At 37.3% G+C, this 15453-nt stretch overlaps 2 protein-coding genes across 5 annotated transcripts in view; both read right to left on the bottom strand.

Annotated features, from left to right (window-relative positions):
• Positions 1-7747, bottom strand: part of LOC128611646 (metalloreductase STEAP2) — a 51974-nt gene extending 44227 nt beyond the window's left edge. For all 3 annotated transcript variants that reach the window (XM_053631336.1, XM_053631333.1, XM_053631328.1), the window contains exons 1-5: positions 7508-7747; positions 6570-6739; positions 5020-5557; positions 2779-3306; positions 4-168 (exon numbers count right to left, since the gene is read on the bottom strand). In XM_053631336.1, coding sequence (XP_053487311.1) covers positions 4-168; positions 2779-3306; positions 5020-5517 — 1191 coding nt within the window. In that variant the 5' untranslated portion in view covers positions 5518-5557; positions 6570-6739; positions 7508-7747. The remainder of the gene's footprint in view (positions 1-3; positions 169-2778; positions 3307-5019; positions 5558-6569; positions 6740-7507) is intronic.
• Positions 7748-8467: 720 nt separating this feature from the next.
• On the bottom strand, positions 8468-14627 carry LOC128611666 (STEAP family member 1B-like). Of its 2 annotated transcripts, none has more exons than XM_053631370.1 (6): positions 14490-14627; positions 13737-13858; positions 12837-13194; positions 11211-11353; positions 9632-9796; positions 8468-9444 (listed from the first exon to the last, which is right to left on the bottom strand). In XM_053631370.1, exons 2-6 carry the CDS (start codon positions 13833-13835, stop codon positions 9190-9192), a joined length of 1020 nt encoding a protein of 339 aa, XP_053487345.1. In that variant the 5' UTR covers positions 13836-13858; positions 14490-14627; the 3' UTR covers positions 8468-9189. The 2 variants fall into 2 exon arrangements, with proteins under 2 accessions (XP_053487345.1, XP_053487336.1); XM_053631361.1 differs by having other exon boundaries at positions 8469-9444; positions 11211-11377.
• Positions 14628-15453: the final 826 nt, after the last annotated feature.

Consider the following 15453-nt stretch of genomic DNA (forward strand, 5'->3'; position numbering starts at 1 on the left):
AACCTGGATAAAGCTGAACTCTCGCCAGTTGAGGGTGCTGTTCACTGATGGAATGGACGTTACAGCCAAGAGAGACAGAAGGCCAAGACTCATAATACCGAACGACACATACATCTCCACTCTCCACACCTCCTCCTCGTTCCATGAGTTTTCTATGTTGGCATGTACCTGGGCAGAATGAAACAGAGAGAAGACTTAAGTCAGTTAATGCCATCGTCGTTAAAACGACACGTGCCACTGCTTTTTCAGAATACACAAAGTTTAGCGACACTTCATTGAACCTAAATAGACCCTTGTCACATGACGTCACACGACTTCCGTTCTGACTCAAAGCAGTGTATGGTTACTTCCGCCAGCATGGTGGAACTATGGAGTTTCCCCAGTCCAGAAATATGTCTACATAATGTACAGCGACTTGCAGACAAATTTTCACTTACGACACGTTCTAAACTTGATAAAGGATACAAATTCTTCACTGAGCAGTACCTGTTTATTATAAAGGTAAGCATTTTTGTATTGTCCAGTCCAGCTTATGTTAGCATAGGAGTTAGGATAATGGTAGTTGTTAGCTTTCTCTTCTGCAAATAGAAAGTCTTTAAGTCCTTACTCTTGATTAATTTACTGTAATACTCGTGCAAACTCTCATTGCAATCGTGTTTCCATATTACTGATGTCAGCTATAGATTGTGCATTGTTCGATAAAAAAAAGTCAGTAACGTATTACCTTAGCTTAGCTTAGGATCTTAGCGGGTTTAATGTAGAAAATTTTTTATTAATTATATAAATAATAATGAAACACTCACTTTTTGTTGCAATCAAGCAAAATCCCTGTGTAGCTCCTATCTTCAGAGAGCAGCACCAAGCCGGACACTTCACCAGTAAACACAGAGGCCACGGCTGAAGAGCTGCGGTCCGGCTCCCGGTCACCATCGAACTTATAGTGAATGACACCCTGATGGTGACACTGAGATAGGAGCTACACTGGGATTTTGCTCAATTGCAAAAAAGTGAGTGTTTCATTATTATAATTTTGCTTTAAAAGCACTCAGGCCATACGCTAAGTTAAGCTAATTGGCATTTGTGCATTTAATGCACATAGATGGCCGAGCACACACTGCTTCTCCTTCATCTCGTAGGATATGATGTGCATATACACTGGTGAATTTTATATAAGATCACTCTCCCTCCAGAATGTTTAATTTTAGCAGCAAGAAAACTGGTTTGTTGTCAAAAGTGGAATGATAGTTGCGCCACCCATGTTACTATGGCAACCTAAGGTAAAACGGAAGTACGTACACACTGCTTTGCAGAGAGGTGGAAGTTTTGTGATGTCATTGTGAAAAAGGTCTATTATTCACCTTAACCTTTAAAGATTTCCTAGTAACAAAATTTAAAGATTTGCTAGTAAGTGAGCTAACGTTATGCTAACCGTTGTGCGTAAATACTAAAATTAGCCATTTTTACTAGTAAGTAAGTTAACGTTATGCTAACTGCTGTGTGTAAATACTAAAATTTGCCGTGTTTACTAGTAAGTGAGCTAAAGTTATGCTAACTGCTGTGTGTAAATACTAAAATTAGCCATGTTCACTAGTAAGAGAGCTAAGGTTATGCTAACTGCTGAGTGTAAATACTAAAATTAGCCATGTTTACTAGTAAGTGAGCTAACGCTACGCTAACCGCTGTGTGTAAATACTAAAATTAGCCGTGTTTACTAGTAAGTGAGCTAACGCTACGCTAACTGCTGTGTGTAAATACTAAAATTAGCCGTGTTCACTAGTAAGTGAGCTAATTTTATGCTAACTGCTGAGTGTAAATACTAAAATTAGCCATGTTTACTAGTAAGTGAGCTAACGCTACGCTAACCGCTGTGTGTAAATACTAAAATTAGCCGTGTTTACTAGTAAGTGAGCTAACGCTTTGCTAACCGCCGTGTGTAAATACTAAAATTAGCCGTGTTTACTAGTAAGTGAGCTAATGCTATGCTAACCACTGTGTGTAAATACTAAAATTAGCCGTGTTTACTACTAAGCGAGCTAATGTTCCCAATTTTATGATTTTTTTTTGGAGTTTGTTTCCAAATTCAGTTATTAATTCCTAATGCTGTGTTCATTCTTAGTACTCTGAGGACAATTTCCATTTCATGATTTCATTGCTCTAGGGAACAACAGAATTAGTTGAATTAGTTGCTTGCCAACTGTATGATTGTTCTTGAGTTTTTTCCAACAGCCAGTTATTCATTCTCATTAATAAAGTATTCAGATGAAAATTCTGTTTTGTCTGTTTTCATTTACATGTACTGCATGTATTTCAGTAAATTTGGTTCATTTTGTAGATGTGAATTATAAATTAACACAATGTTGTGTGGTCAGGATACTACTTGGTATCGTGATACTTCAGCTGGTATAGTATCGTAAGATGTGTTTATGGTATCGTGACAACCCTATTAGACTATGGAAACATTAGAAAATGTGATACACATGAATGAGGGAGAAATCACAGAGCGTAGATACAAGTGTGCAGTTACATCATGAATTGGGTCCAATGAATTTCATTATTTAACAATTAATAATTGCTATTATTAAGTAGTTCATTTACAGAATAAGGATTCAAAGTACAAATATATGAGAAAATATCTGAAGACACAATCATCATATCTGTCTTTCCTTTAAAACTTCAATTTTTATAACGTTTATATTTTAGTGTGTGTAAACTTGGTTTAAACGTGGACTCGCACTTTTCATATAGGCACAAATGAAAACTAAACAAACAGTAACAGACCTGCTGGTAGGCCATATTGAGCAACAGATATCTCTCAGACCTCCTCATGGGCAGGCAGAGGCTATAGAGCACATGGATGCAGACGAAGAAAAAGCTGAGCAGGCCCAGCTGTTTGCGGCTCTGTAACCATCCCTGTAGCCAGCAGGGAAAGTGCTTGAACTTAGTGCCGTAGAAGAGCTGGTGCACAGCAGCGAGCTGGCCCGCTAAATACACCAGCGCCAGCAAGGTTATAGCCACCACTGGCAGTGTCCTGTTCACCATCTCCAGCGGGATCTTATAAAAAAAGCTTTGCTTATTCTTCACGTACGGATGAATGATGTCCCGGATGAACGAGTAGGCAAAGAAGAAGATGGAAAGGGCGATAGCCGTCAGAACGGGACCTTTCCAGTCAGAAAACAACCTTAACGGCAGCTTCTCTACTTCCTTCGCCAAGGAGAGTGTGCCCATGTCCACAGGAATGAAACTGAGCTGCCGGGCCAACTCGATGACCTGATGCCTCGCGTCCACTGAGTTACTGCAGATATACACCTGCAGTGCGGAATATAACATTAACAAATGATCAGACGTGTATTCCTTTCATTTCACAAGTATAAGGAAATGATCTCTAAATGGATTCTGAAATTATGAATAATTATTTCAGTTCTTCTTAAATCTTAAATCTAAAGTAATTATGGTGACAGGCCTACTAACTGGTACTACTACTAATAATTAGTTTGCAATTTTATTGCCAATTACTTTTGGGAAAGGGAGCTCAAACATTCTGCTCTCTTTATTTCTCAAACAATCTCACTGATTAGTACACATTTATTATAGGAATGTAATTTTACTATTCAAATATTAGGCATATGTAAAAATGTGTAAATTTTGTAAGAAACAGAGTTCTTTTTGTTGCTGCTATATTGCTGCCCCTACTATATATTAATTGTTTTTGAGTGATAGAGATTTGTATTAAACCCATTAACTTCAAATAACCAGTCAGATACGCTAATAATCATTCGGATCACAGGTTAACATCAATGCTTCTTTTCATAATTTCTATAGTAACAACTCACAGGGGTTTGTAAAGTTAATGCTGCACATAATTTCAGCTAAATTAGGTTGACCGATTCATCGGTTTTGCCGATTAACCGGCACGATAACTGATTGCTGGAACTATCATTAATAGGCAAAAATCCACACCAATAGTTTTTCCCGGTTGTGTCCGTTTGGAGAGCGGCTGTGAAGAGTGCGCTGTAATTATACAGTACGAGAGCAGCCTCTAAAGGTGAAATAAAAACTCTCAATTTTGTTGCGTTATTTGAAGTGTTTTTTTATTCATTTTGGATGTCTATATATTTATTTGTTATTTGGAGTGCTACTTTTGGGTTCAGTTTGGATGTATATATTATATATACTTCAATATTTATTAATAGTTAATATATATTTATATATTATATTTATTTCCTTTTTAAAAAGTACAGTACATTTTCATGGTACAGACAGTACTGTTAATTTTTGTAATAAAGTTCAGCAATATTTTACTTTGAGTCTTATGTTTTCATTTAAAAACTATCGATTGATTAATCGGTTATTGGCAGCTACTGCCCAACTTAGTTATCAGTATCGGTAAAATCCACTATCGGTCGACCACTAATCGTAATAATAAACAGATTAAAAATGTGTTGTTTTTTAACAAGGAATAATGTATAATTGTTGCTATGTTTCAGCTTTCTGTAAAAAAAAAAAAAAAAAAGAAGAAGCTTATTTTATGGCAGGAGTATAGGGTGTCAGAGCTTTATGAGTCAGTAAGTTTTCCAACACAGGAGAATCGAGAGGACGTGGCACTTTCTGATTTCTCAGTACCATGATAAACTGCTTTTGTTGTCTTGTTAACTTCAACAGAGATAAAAAAAAAAAGAAAGAAAAAAGAGGTGTATGAGGGAACAACTGATTACGGACAAATAAATTCCTATTATAACTAATGTTATAACAGGGACTGATTTGTCTCATAGACATTCCACAACATTACATGTAACGATAAATGATTAAAAAGTAAAAAAAAGTCTTAATATTTGGCAAATTTCTCTGGTATAAAGCGGAATAAAACACATTGGGACATCTTGTCATTGGAAAATAATAACTCCAGGGAGGTAAACATCACACCACCATGTTGTTGATTATTTTTCTATAACAGCATGCTCCATCATGTTTTATTCCTTACATCACAAATGCTGACATTGTTTGACTGACTGCAGGTCCTACCTGACGACTCGCATCTTTAGGGCCTGACTGCATATTCCATGCCGAGATCACATTAAACCCTTTCACAACATTGGACTCTGGGAAAAGGGAAGCAAGGTACTCTGCATTGGATTCTGGATACTGGTTTGACCTCCTGTTGTTGCTGACGTCCACCAAGATTTTGCCAGCTAATAGGTGTTTGATGTCCCAGAGAGAAGAGTAGTGCTCTCTGTGGATAGCCAGGAAAATGATGGAAGCTTTGCCCACTGCATCCTCGTGATGGGTCACATCTACCACATGAGGAAAAAACTCAGCCGCCCGCTTGGGCTGTCGACTGCCCACCACCACATGGAAGCCACTATGCAGCAGACGGATGGCCAAGCACTTGGAGAAATCCCCAGAGCCAATGATGGCCACTGAGGGCTTACTGGAGCCTTCGCTGGGTCCATTCTTCAATCCGTTAGGAAGGAAGGAGGCCTTGCTGGCAGGACTGCTCCCCACCAGTGAGATGGAGTCCATTCTCAGACGTGCTGCTCTCTATGCTGATAAAACCATGTTTCTATGTAGGACAATAAATTGAATAGATTTCATACTATTCTTTTATATTGAATTAGTTTAACCATACACACTCTGGTTACAATGTAAATACATGTTGTATTAACTGTTAAATTAACTAGAATGTCACTGTGTTATTTTTTTTTTATACTGATGATTTATTGCATTAGAAGAGTGTTCCCTGCTGGAAAGAAAAAAAAACGATAGAAACCATCACAGAAATTCTAATGGTTTCCACTACAGATACCATTACAAACCATCAGCTGTTAACCATTAAAACCATTACCATTATTAGTCCATAAAGGTATCCACTAGACATAACATGCACAACAAATTACCAGTAGAGACCCACAGGGACCATTACAGTTTCAATTAAAACCAATATAATTCCCATTAAAACCATTAAATCTATGAGGGTTTCTATTGTGGGTTTTTTCCCCCCAGCAGAGTCTAAGAGAGTCAAGACAATATCAGATACTAGACTATAATAAGACAGAATAATTATGGTCTCAGTAGGCCTGATGTACAACAAGATTTAGTGATAACATTTGCACTAATATATAATGTTCAATATTGGGCTAAAAAGCATTTTAAATTTGTCGGACATGTGATCTGTTACACGATAGCATGTTTAAGACTAATAAAGATGCAGCATGGTAGATTGTGATGAGCTCCACAGGTTCTCTCCGGTCTAAATGTTTCATTAAGCATTATTCCGCTCATCATTAGTTTATAACCGATACTCCACATGCTGCTGCTACATGCCTGAGTGCGTCTTTGTAACTCAGGGAAATGTTGGAGAGGAAGCCTTCAGGATTCGCATCTGGATGAAAACACCGCGTTGTTTGTAGTGAATGTTACTGTAGTACTACACAGCAGTGACCTGCAGAGACCTGCCAATGTCACCCGGTAACGCTGCGCTAACACGAAACGCTCACCAGGCTACGTATTATTATTATTTATCACAGTACGACCGCACGTTTAGGATTTATAATCACGACACTATTCGAGCTAACCTTGATCTGAAGAAATGCTGGCGTTATCGGTGTCCCTCATGGATCCTCCCTGACTATGGAGTAGCAGGAGGTGTCTTCACTCTCGCCCCGCCCTCTGCGGCCTGATTGGCTGGGTCTGACTTCTCAGCGAGCAGACCTCCACCAATCAGCGACCAGATACCAGGCCACGACTACAACGGAATAAATAAAGAAATAATAATAATAATAATAATAATAATAATAATTATTATTATTATTATTATTATTATTATTATTAGTAGTAGTAGTAGTAGTAGTGATGATGATGATGATGATGATGACAATAATTATAATAATAATAATAATAAAGCACTTGTCATTTTGAGTCCAGAATCTCTAAATGCTTTAAATAAAATATTTTTTTTTTAATACAAAAGAAACAAAACAATATATACAAAAATAACTTTTAAAAATAAACTATAAAAGTAAAAGCAAACCAAGCAATCAGTAAAAATATGCTGCTGCTTCACTTCATTCAGCTGGCTCAAATTTATAAAACATATTGTTGAAATGCACTATAGTACACACAACAACATTTTCACACTATCTACAATTCAGAGCAGACAAGTGAGTAGGGACGTTATAGGACATGTCTGATCTTCATACAAGATACAGTTCTGTGTTCTTCTGAAACCTTTTTCTTACCCTTACATATTTTCAATATTTGGAGAACAGATATATCCAATATTAGATGTTGCATAATATTCAGTTTACTAGTCAACCAGTAGGACTACTACTACTACTACTACTACTACTACTACTAATAATAATAATAATAATAAGTATTGAACTAGTAGACTTGTCATCAAAAATAAATGAGTGCAGTATACTCCATACAAATATCAAAGAGAAAACCATCCATTAAAGCAAAATGATAATAATAATAATAATAATAATAATAATAATAATAATAGTAATACATTTTTTCCCAAGTGTATGTCATGGCAAATCCTGGTTCCTTATGTGTCTACTCCTTGTGTTTGTACCATAAGTCTGTTTCCCTGAGCCTGTTTCCTGTGTGAACGCAATAAAGGAAGTTCTGCACTTGCATCGGCCTCCATGGACTCGTGACAGTGTAGTCTTACACAATGTGCAGTAGAATTTTGACATTACATCCAGATTGCTTTTTACCATCTGCTTGCATTTCCTTGCTATCTAACTTCCTGTTTTTTTCAACCACCCTGACTAGTCAACATCAGTGTTGATTAGTGATGGTATTAGACTAAACAGCTAGTCTACGATATATGATATACGTCTACGATATATGATATACGGTCTACGATATATACGATATATTACATTAATATTCAAAATTCTACTGCACATTGTGTAAGACTACTCCATCACGAGGGAGAGTCCATGGAGGGGGATGCACGTGCAGAACTTCTTTACTCCTCTACTGGAACTCTACTCCTCGTGTTTGTACCATAAACCTGTTTCCTTGAGTCTGTTTCCTGTGTTAACGCAATAAAGAAGTTCAACATGTGCATCCGCCTCCATGGACTCTCCCTCATGACAGTGTAGTCTTACACAATGTGCAGTAGAATTTTGTCACATTACATCTAGATTGCTTTTTACCATCTGCCTGCATTTCCTTACTATCTAACTTACTGTTTTTTCAACAACCCTGACTAGTCAACATCAGTGTTGATTAGTGATGGTATTAATCTAATCAGCTAGTCTACGGTATATTACGATAACCCCTACGATATATTAAAACTTTTAACTTTAAAATACCTAATACACTATTGTATCACTTAATAGTGCATACAGTTGAATATTTTCTGTTAGGACTTGTTTTTTTCTAGAAATGTCCTATTCTGATGTTAGAGCATGTTAAAAAATGAACAGCTTTTGTTTATGTCCCTTTAAAATCTTAAAAAAAGTACTGAAGTGGGCTTTTTTACGACCCTGATTTACAGAGCTTTATACATTAGCAAAACTTCATACTTGATAAGAAACTTAATAAGCAGCGAGTATAAACGTAGGCCTCAAAACAATGGCTGCATTCTTATTCCCGTACTACCATACTACATAGATGGTCAAATAGGAAGGTGCCGAATGTCACCATTGATGTCATACAAGTCTAAGACACTATTTAGTACAATAGTGTATAATTTAGGACATTGCTGCAGGGCTTAGGTTAGCTTTCCCCCACTTATCACATTTCACATGCAGTTCTCAAGAGTGACCGAACACTGAGGAACAATAAACCTAACTAAGCAGCTAATGAAGGACTCCAAAACTCCAGCTAACTCCAAAATGGAGTGTAAGATACCTGTGCTATTTGTTATCTGAATCTGTTTGTGATAGCTTAATGAGGTAGTCATGATAGAGTATCATATATCAGTCACAAAACATTTTATTTCTTTTCATTTATACAGAACAATATGCTATAGTAACAATATACATAATTGTACTGTATTTCCAATTAATAACTACTGTAAAATAAGTAGAAAAGAGAGATCACATTAGTTCATACCTAAATGTCCTGATGCATTATAGTACAAAAAAATTAAACATCATTCATAAGTTGTGAAAAACAGCACTTTGCAAAACAACCACGACTTAAAACCCAACATTCTTGAAACACAAATTTAAGTCAGAGAGAGTCCTTGTCTATTAGTCCCTTTCGCCCAGGTCTTTCCCAGCCATGTTGAATGCGTTCCAGTCTCTTGTTGAAACAGGGCATGGCCAACACAGCCTTGAGCAGTAACACCACACCTGGCAGGAAGGAGGCCAGTATAAATGATGGCGGTGTGTACCATACATAGTGCTTCAGCTCCACCCACTTCCTCCATCCATACACCAGAGCATGAGCCATGCACAAAAACAGGGCTACATGTCCCAGAATTCTCTACGGAAATATGGAGAGAGCCTATGCAACATCAAGCAAGTATCAATGACAAGTCAAATAATAATGTGTAAAGCAAATCTCTATAACGTCCATCATGGCTGTGGAATCCTGACCCCTGATGTATGGTGACAGTAAAACTGAAGTATTATATTTCAGTGCTTATCTGGATTCTCTGTTTCTCACCTACCTGGACACACTGGAACTCTCTCCAGTTTAGTGTGCTCATAACCGAAGGGAGCGAGGAGATGGCCACCAAGGCCAGAATGCCCAGTCCTAGGATTCCCAGTGAGATGTAGATCTCCATCCTCCAGACATCATCCTCTACCCATGAGTTCTCCTTCTTCTCTTGTACCTATCACACAGACTACACATGGGTGCTAGAGAACAGATGTCATTAACAAAGAGCAGACTAAAATTATTTACATTCTTTATATAGATTATGTGCTAACATAAAAAGAAGCTGGAGAATAGTGCCATTTGTTATAACATTTTAATCCTTCTAAAATTGTTTTTTTCAATCTAGAAAGCTGGTTCCAATGTGACAAATAAATATGTAATTTATAATATACTACTACTACTACTACTACTAACAACAACAACAACAACAACAACAACAATAATAATAATAATAATAATAATAATAATAATAATAATAATAATAATAATAATAAATGCTTAAATTAGCTAAGAAAGGTGTCAGAGATTTCCCCTCGCACTGAACGTCGGAGTGAGCAGCGCGCTCGGCAGCCTGTAGTGGACAGCACACGCTCCGGGTTGTCAGACTTTTGTTTACTGTCTCACGTGTTTTGGTTTCTGTCCTGTCTCCGCACCTGTACGGTTATTAGTTGTTTTCTTATGTCTCAGCTGTTCTGTGATAGCCCCCTTTATTACATTTTAGAATTAAAACCCCTTGTGTTTCACTGTCACGTTGCGAAGTATTGTGTGTCTGTGTTTTCCGCCAGACCCGTACCAAGCCTTTGATCTTTGTTCCTCGTTTCATGGTTTTGATCCTGTTTTGTCCTCGCATTTCTCGGCTCTTATCTAAGCCTAGTTTATGTTGTTTGCTGATCGCCTGACCCTGTGCCTGTTTATTGACCACATTTTGCCATACGATTTGGATTCATCTGCCTGCCTCTCTTCAATAAAAGCTTTAACTGCACTTGCATCAATCTACACTTGGTTTACAAGACAAAATGAAGCTCTTTATAACTAATTGTGCACTAACACATATTTACAATCCAAATATTACATGCTGTGGTGTCTTTTGAAAGCAAATAAACAGAACAGCCAAATGACCACAAAAATGGCTGTCTCAATCAGCCAATATTATGTTGTTATATTTGATTAGTGATTAAGTCTATGAATAAAAATGAAACTGTGTAAATGAACTCTGAATGAATTGCAATACATCCTGACGAGCCTGAGTTAGTGGCTGCATATCTTTTCAGTCTCAGTGCTGCCACTGTTCATTACTGTTAAACATCTGAAAATACTCTTAAACACTCACTCATTTAAGAGTACTTTTAAAGCTAAAGAAGCTTTTTGTACATTGTTCCCATTTGTAGACTTTAGTATAGGAATAAATTTACTGATTTTCTAGGATTTTTTTGGCACTTTTTTTGGGGGGGGGCAGACTCCCAAGACTGGCCATGGTCTTGCATGTGTAATGCAGGAGGGAAATATAATGTGCCATGGCATGGCTGTTAAGTAACTAATAACAATGTTCTTTTCATGTGAAAAGAATTTAAACGTAATGATTTCCTCACCTGCTGGTAAGCCCAGTTGAGGAGTTTGTATCTGTAAGAGCGTCTCATTGGGTAGCTCAGGCTGTAAATGGCGTGTAGGCAGGCAAGAAGGAAGGCCAGCAGACCCAACTGTTTCCTCACACCCATCCAGTTTTCCAGCCAAACTGGGAAAGAGCTGTATTTAGTGCCTGACAAAGAAGAGTAAATGTATTTACCTGATGCCAACTACTTGGCTCTGTAATAAATATATAATATCAGTCATGGATGGTTTATAAATAAAGTCATTTGTCTGTGGTGGTTCATTAACAGGATGTTTGCATTAGAGTAACACACAGTAAACATTGCACCTTACTGCCACATTCAGCCTGCCTGATTCAGCAGGTTACTGGCAAAAAAAGGTCTGCAATTTCATTTCAACCATAGCAGCAGACAAGAATCACCTAACTAGATCTCTCTCACACTATGTCCTTTTTCTCACAAAAGGGGAAGATAAAGTCACATTTTACACCCATGTCAAAGTAGTTCAGAACACCCAGTGGTGAATGGGTCCATGAGAAAACAGTGGGTGGATTCACAACATCAGACAGGAGCCAGTGCATATAAAAAATAAAAAAACTCTTATGACTGTTTCTGTTTGAAGTTGCAAAACAGGAGCGCCTCTGGGAAAGACAAAACAATATTTCTCCAAGGCACAGTAATCTTAATCTTTATTGACTCTCTTTAGAAAGCACTGAGGATCCTCAAACATACCTATTGTTCACCAACATGGTGCTGGCACCAGTACTGGGTTAGGAAAATATTTTTTAGAACGGTTTTACTGGCTAAAGAGCCAAACATAATTTGGTAATGGACATATTAACATATTTCACTAAGCACTTTTCCAGCTGCTCAAACAAAGCTTTGTTTTGCAATAGCAATGTAGCTTATATTACAATATGTTATAGTTACAATGTAGTTATAGTACTTTAGCTTATATTCAGCTGTATTTTGGTGGTAAAATTAAAATGATTTTGCTGTTTAAGAACTTAAACTGTTCCAGATCAGGGTGGTATTAACACAAGCCAAGGACCAGGTTGGCTTTGAATCCAATATTAATCCAAATCATGGTCCTTGGCAGACATCATATCACGTACACCAACGGTTTTCATGTCGCAGCATGTCATTTCATGTCATCAGCCGCAAATCTCTGATGACACGGTAATTGATTGCAAAATGGTGGTGGATTCAGGAAATGCCCAGGGATATATGGTGTCAGCGTAGATGGTGAAAACCTACAACTCACTATGGGATTACTATCAATGCCGATGCCATGTACAACAAGGGACAGAAGGCGTTTATTCCTTGAGAATCTGATTGCTTCCAGTATAAGCTCTAGCATCAGCACAAGTTATAAACAACCTCAGCAGACTAATTAAAAACTGTTTGTGTGTCTTAAGTGTAAAAATGGATTCTCTGGAGGCTGTGGCATGAAGGACACTCTATAAAATTATTTTTCTATTTACCTGTACTTTGTCTCATGCTTTTCAAACATTGACTTTGTTACTTATTGCAATGAGTTTTCAATATGCAGTTGCAGTTGTATGTGTGTTTTTAACTTTGGCATAATCATCGATAATGAAGATTACTTTGAGATGCTTGTTTGCTCACCTCTGTGTAGTTGCAGTAGAGCAGCCAGTCCTCCAGGTAAATAGACAAGTGCCAACAGAGTGATTGATGTCCAGGGTAGAACTTTATTTAACACCAGGATGGGAATCTTATAAAAGTCATTTTTACTCTGAGACACATAAGGCTGCATCACGTCCCGGAGGAATGTGTACACAAAAGCTACAGCCAGAAAAACAGCCATGAGCTTGAGAGGGAGGTGCCACTTGGGGAAAAGGGGCAACTCTTGTAGGCGAATGCTGACAGGGAACTCAAACTCCTCTAGCGGGAATAAGGACAGAAAGGGGTGAGGATCCATGCTTGACAACATCTCTTCATCCTCCATCTCTCCCGCCTTGGGCTCCTGAAAGAAAGCAAGAGCTGTAATCAGTGTCTAAATCTAATTATGACTGTGGAGAACTGTGATCCTAAGATAATATGGTGCTGTACCAAATAAATGCTATTTAGGGGCAATACTCTTTTTCAGCTACATCGTTACAATAAAAGACACAAACATGCTTCCCAGTCTAGGTTTTTCCTCTGAACATCAATCCAAAAGATTACAAAACCCCTAAAAATAAATTTATTAAAACCTGAGTAGGAGTTAGAAAGCATAAATTCTTTTCTATTCAGAAATCCAAGAATATCTAAACATGAAGTTTCTCCAGAGTGCTGTAAACTTCTTTCCACAAAATAGAAAATGGCAACTAGTATAATTTGCAAATGACAAAAATTGTTTTCTTACACTTTTTAAACAATGTAACATATTAGCTAATTGAAGCAAGCATGCCAATCAGAATAAGTTCATTATTCCTGAGAAGGTTTTGATACATGTATGTGTTTTATTTCTTTTACATGCCTGCTATATGGGTCATTCACAATATGCTGTAGTGTACTGTACCGTGCCTTTTGGGTGAGCTGTACTCGTGGTTCCACTTCAAATGACTGAAGGCTTTCATCATGGTACGCTGTTACCTCACCCAAATCACAAGGACATCTCTCCATGGTAGGGCAAAGAGCAGTAAAACCTACAAATTTACCCACAATGCACTGTTATGCTAGGCCTTTGGATAAACTCCACATTAGATATTTACTGCAATTCATTCCCATGCCAACAATGAACCCTTCAAGCATGGGGGCACAAAGACAAAGTCTGGCATACATGTGACTGCCCTGCAATAACCAAGGCATTAATTCCTGGAGTTAGGGAGCTAGTTTCACAGCTGGTGCTGTTAAGAGGCTTAACACTTAGTATCTTGATTAAGCATTATGAGTTATTCATCCTGACTGAGTATTCTAGAAGTCAAAGTGTATAACATTATTACTAAAACTGTACAGGTTTTATATTGCTATGTGTAACACGCTATACATAATTACATATGAAGCATGTGGCTTTTTTGAATATTTGAACTATCTGTTCCTGTAAAAATAACTAATCCAACTACTTCATATGTTATGGAGGTCAGTGATGATTTCAATGGTAACTCATTTCATGGAACATGCTGTCTAGCTGATCCACAGCACTTCTCCATTCATGCTTAGTGTGTAACATTAATAGACAGATGGCACTGAAGGTGAAATCATGCCAAAGACACGATTCAACACATCTAGCCAGCAAAATACACTTAGTGGGTCATACAATCAGAAATAGAGCCATACCTCAGCACATAAACTTCCCACTTCTCAACCAGTCCACAACAGAGTCCGTGTAGTTAACTGTGTGCCCTTTATTCAATAAAAATCTAGCTAAAAGAATATGTGAAGACAAAGTATTAAACTACTACTTTCTCTTTCTCTCTCTCTCTCACACACACACACACACACACACACAGCAGACGTCCTTTACCGGACACGAAGACGCCTAAATGTTAGCCCCGCCTCCTATAAAAGTTCACCAATCAAAGATAACATACGTCATAGAGAGCGCCCTGTGCAACGCTTTTTTTTTTTTTTTTTAAGAAACATGAACATTGCACTTTAGTTCAACTGCAAGTATTAAACACTATACAGTTAACTGTGTATAAACCATATAAAACAGTTTTTTTTTGGTACATTTTCAGTAAATATTGTCGTGGATAAATCAACCTTTTTAGGCTAAGTCAAAAACTTCATAGACAGAGGGTTAGTAGATGTCAAAAAGTAAATAAACTTTATTGAAAACCAATAAAGTGTGACAGTCTGCAGCCTTTCCTCATTAAAACAGACCAATCTTCTTTGCCACAATTAAATATTCATGTCTATGTGTTATCTTAAATTTGTGGAGCATGCACAGTTAGTTGTTTTTCCTCAAAACGATTTCATGAGGTCATGGTTTCTTCTTCTTCTTCTTCTTCTTCTTCTTCTTCTTCTTCTTCTTTTTTTTTTTTTTTTTTAAAAAAAAAAGATGTTTCACACAGGCTTGTGTGACCTTGATCCACACTCGCCTTTTTTTTAAAAAAAAAAAACTTATCCTAGCTCGTTAGTTGGTATCGGGCCTCAAAGTTAACTGTTTCTGTGAAGGAAGATACAGGCTGGTACAATTATTGTACAGTAAGACACAGAGTTCATCCAACTCAATCCACACTCAGAATATAGTGGATCAAACATTGTTCTATGGATTTAGATTATGTTTCTAACTATTGAT

Source organism: Ictalurus furcatus, chromosome 1, assembly GCF_023375685.1.
Source record: "Ictalurus furcatus strain D&B chromosome 1, Billie_1.0, whole genome shotgun sequence".
Lineage (NCBI taxonomy): Eukaryota > Metazoa > Chordata > Actinopteri > Siluriformes > Ictaluridae > Ictalurus > Ictalurus furcatus.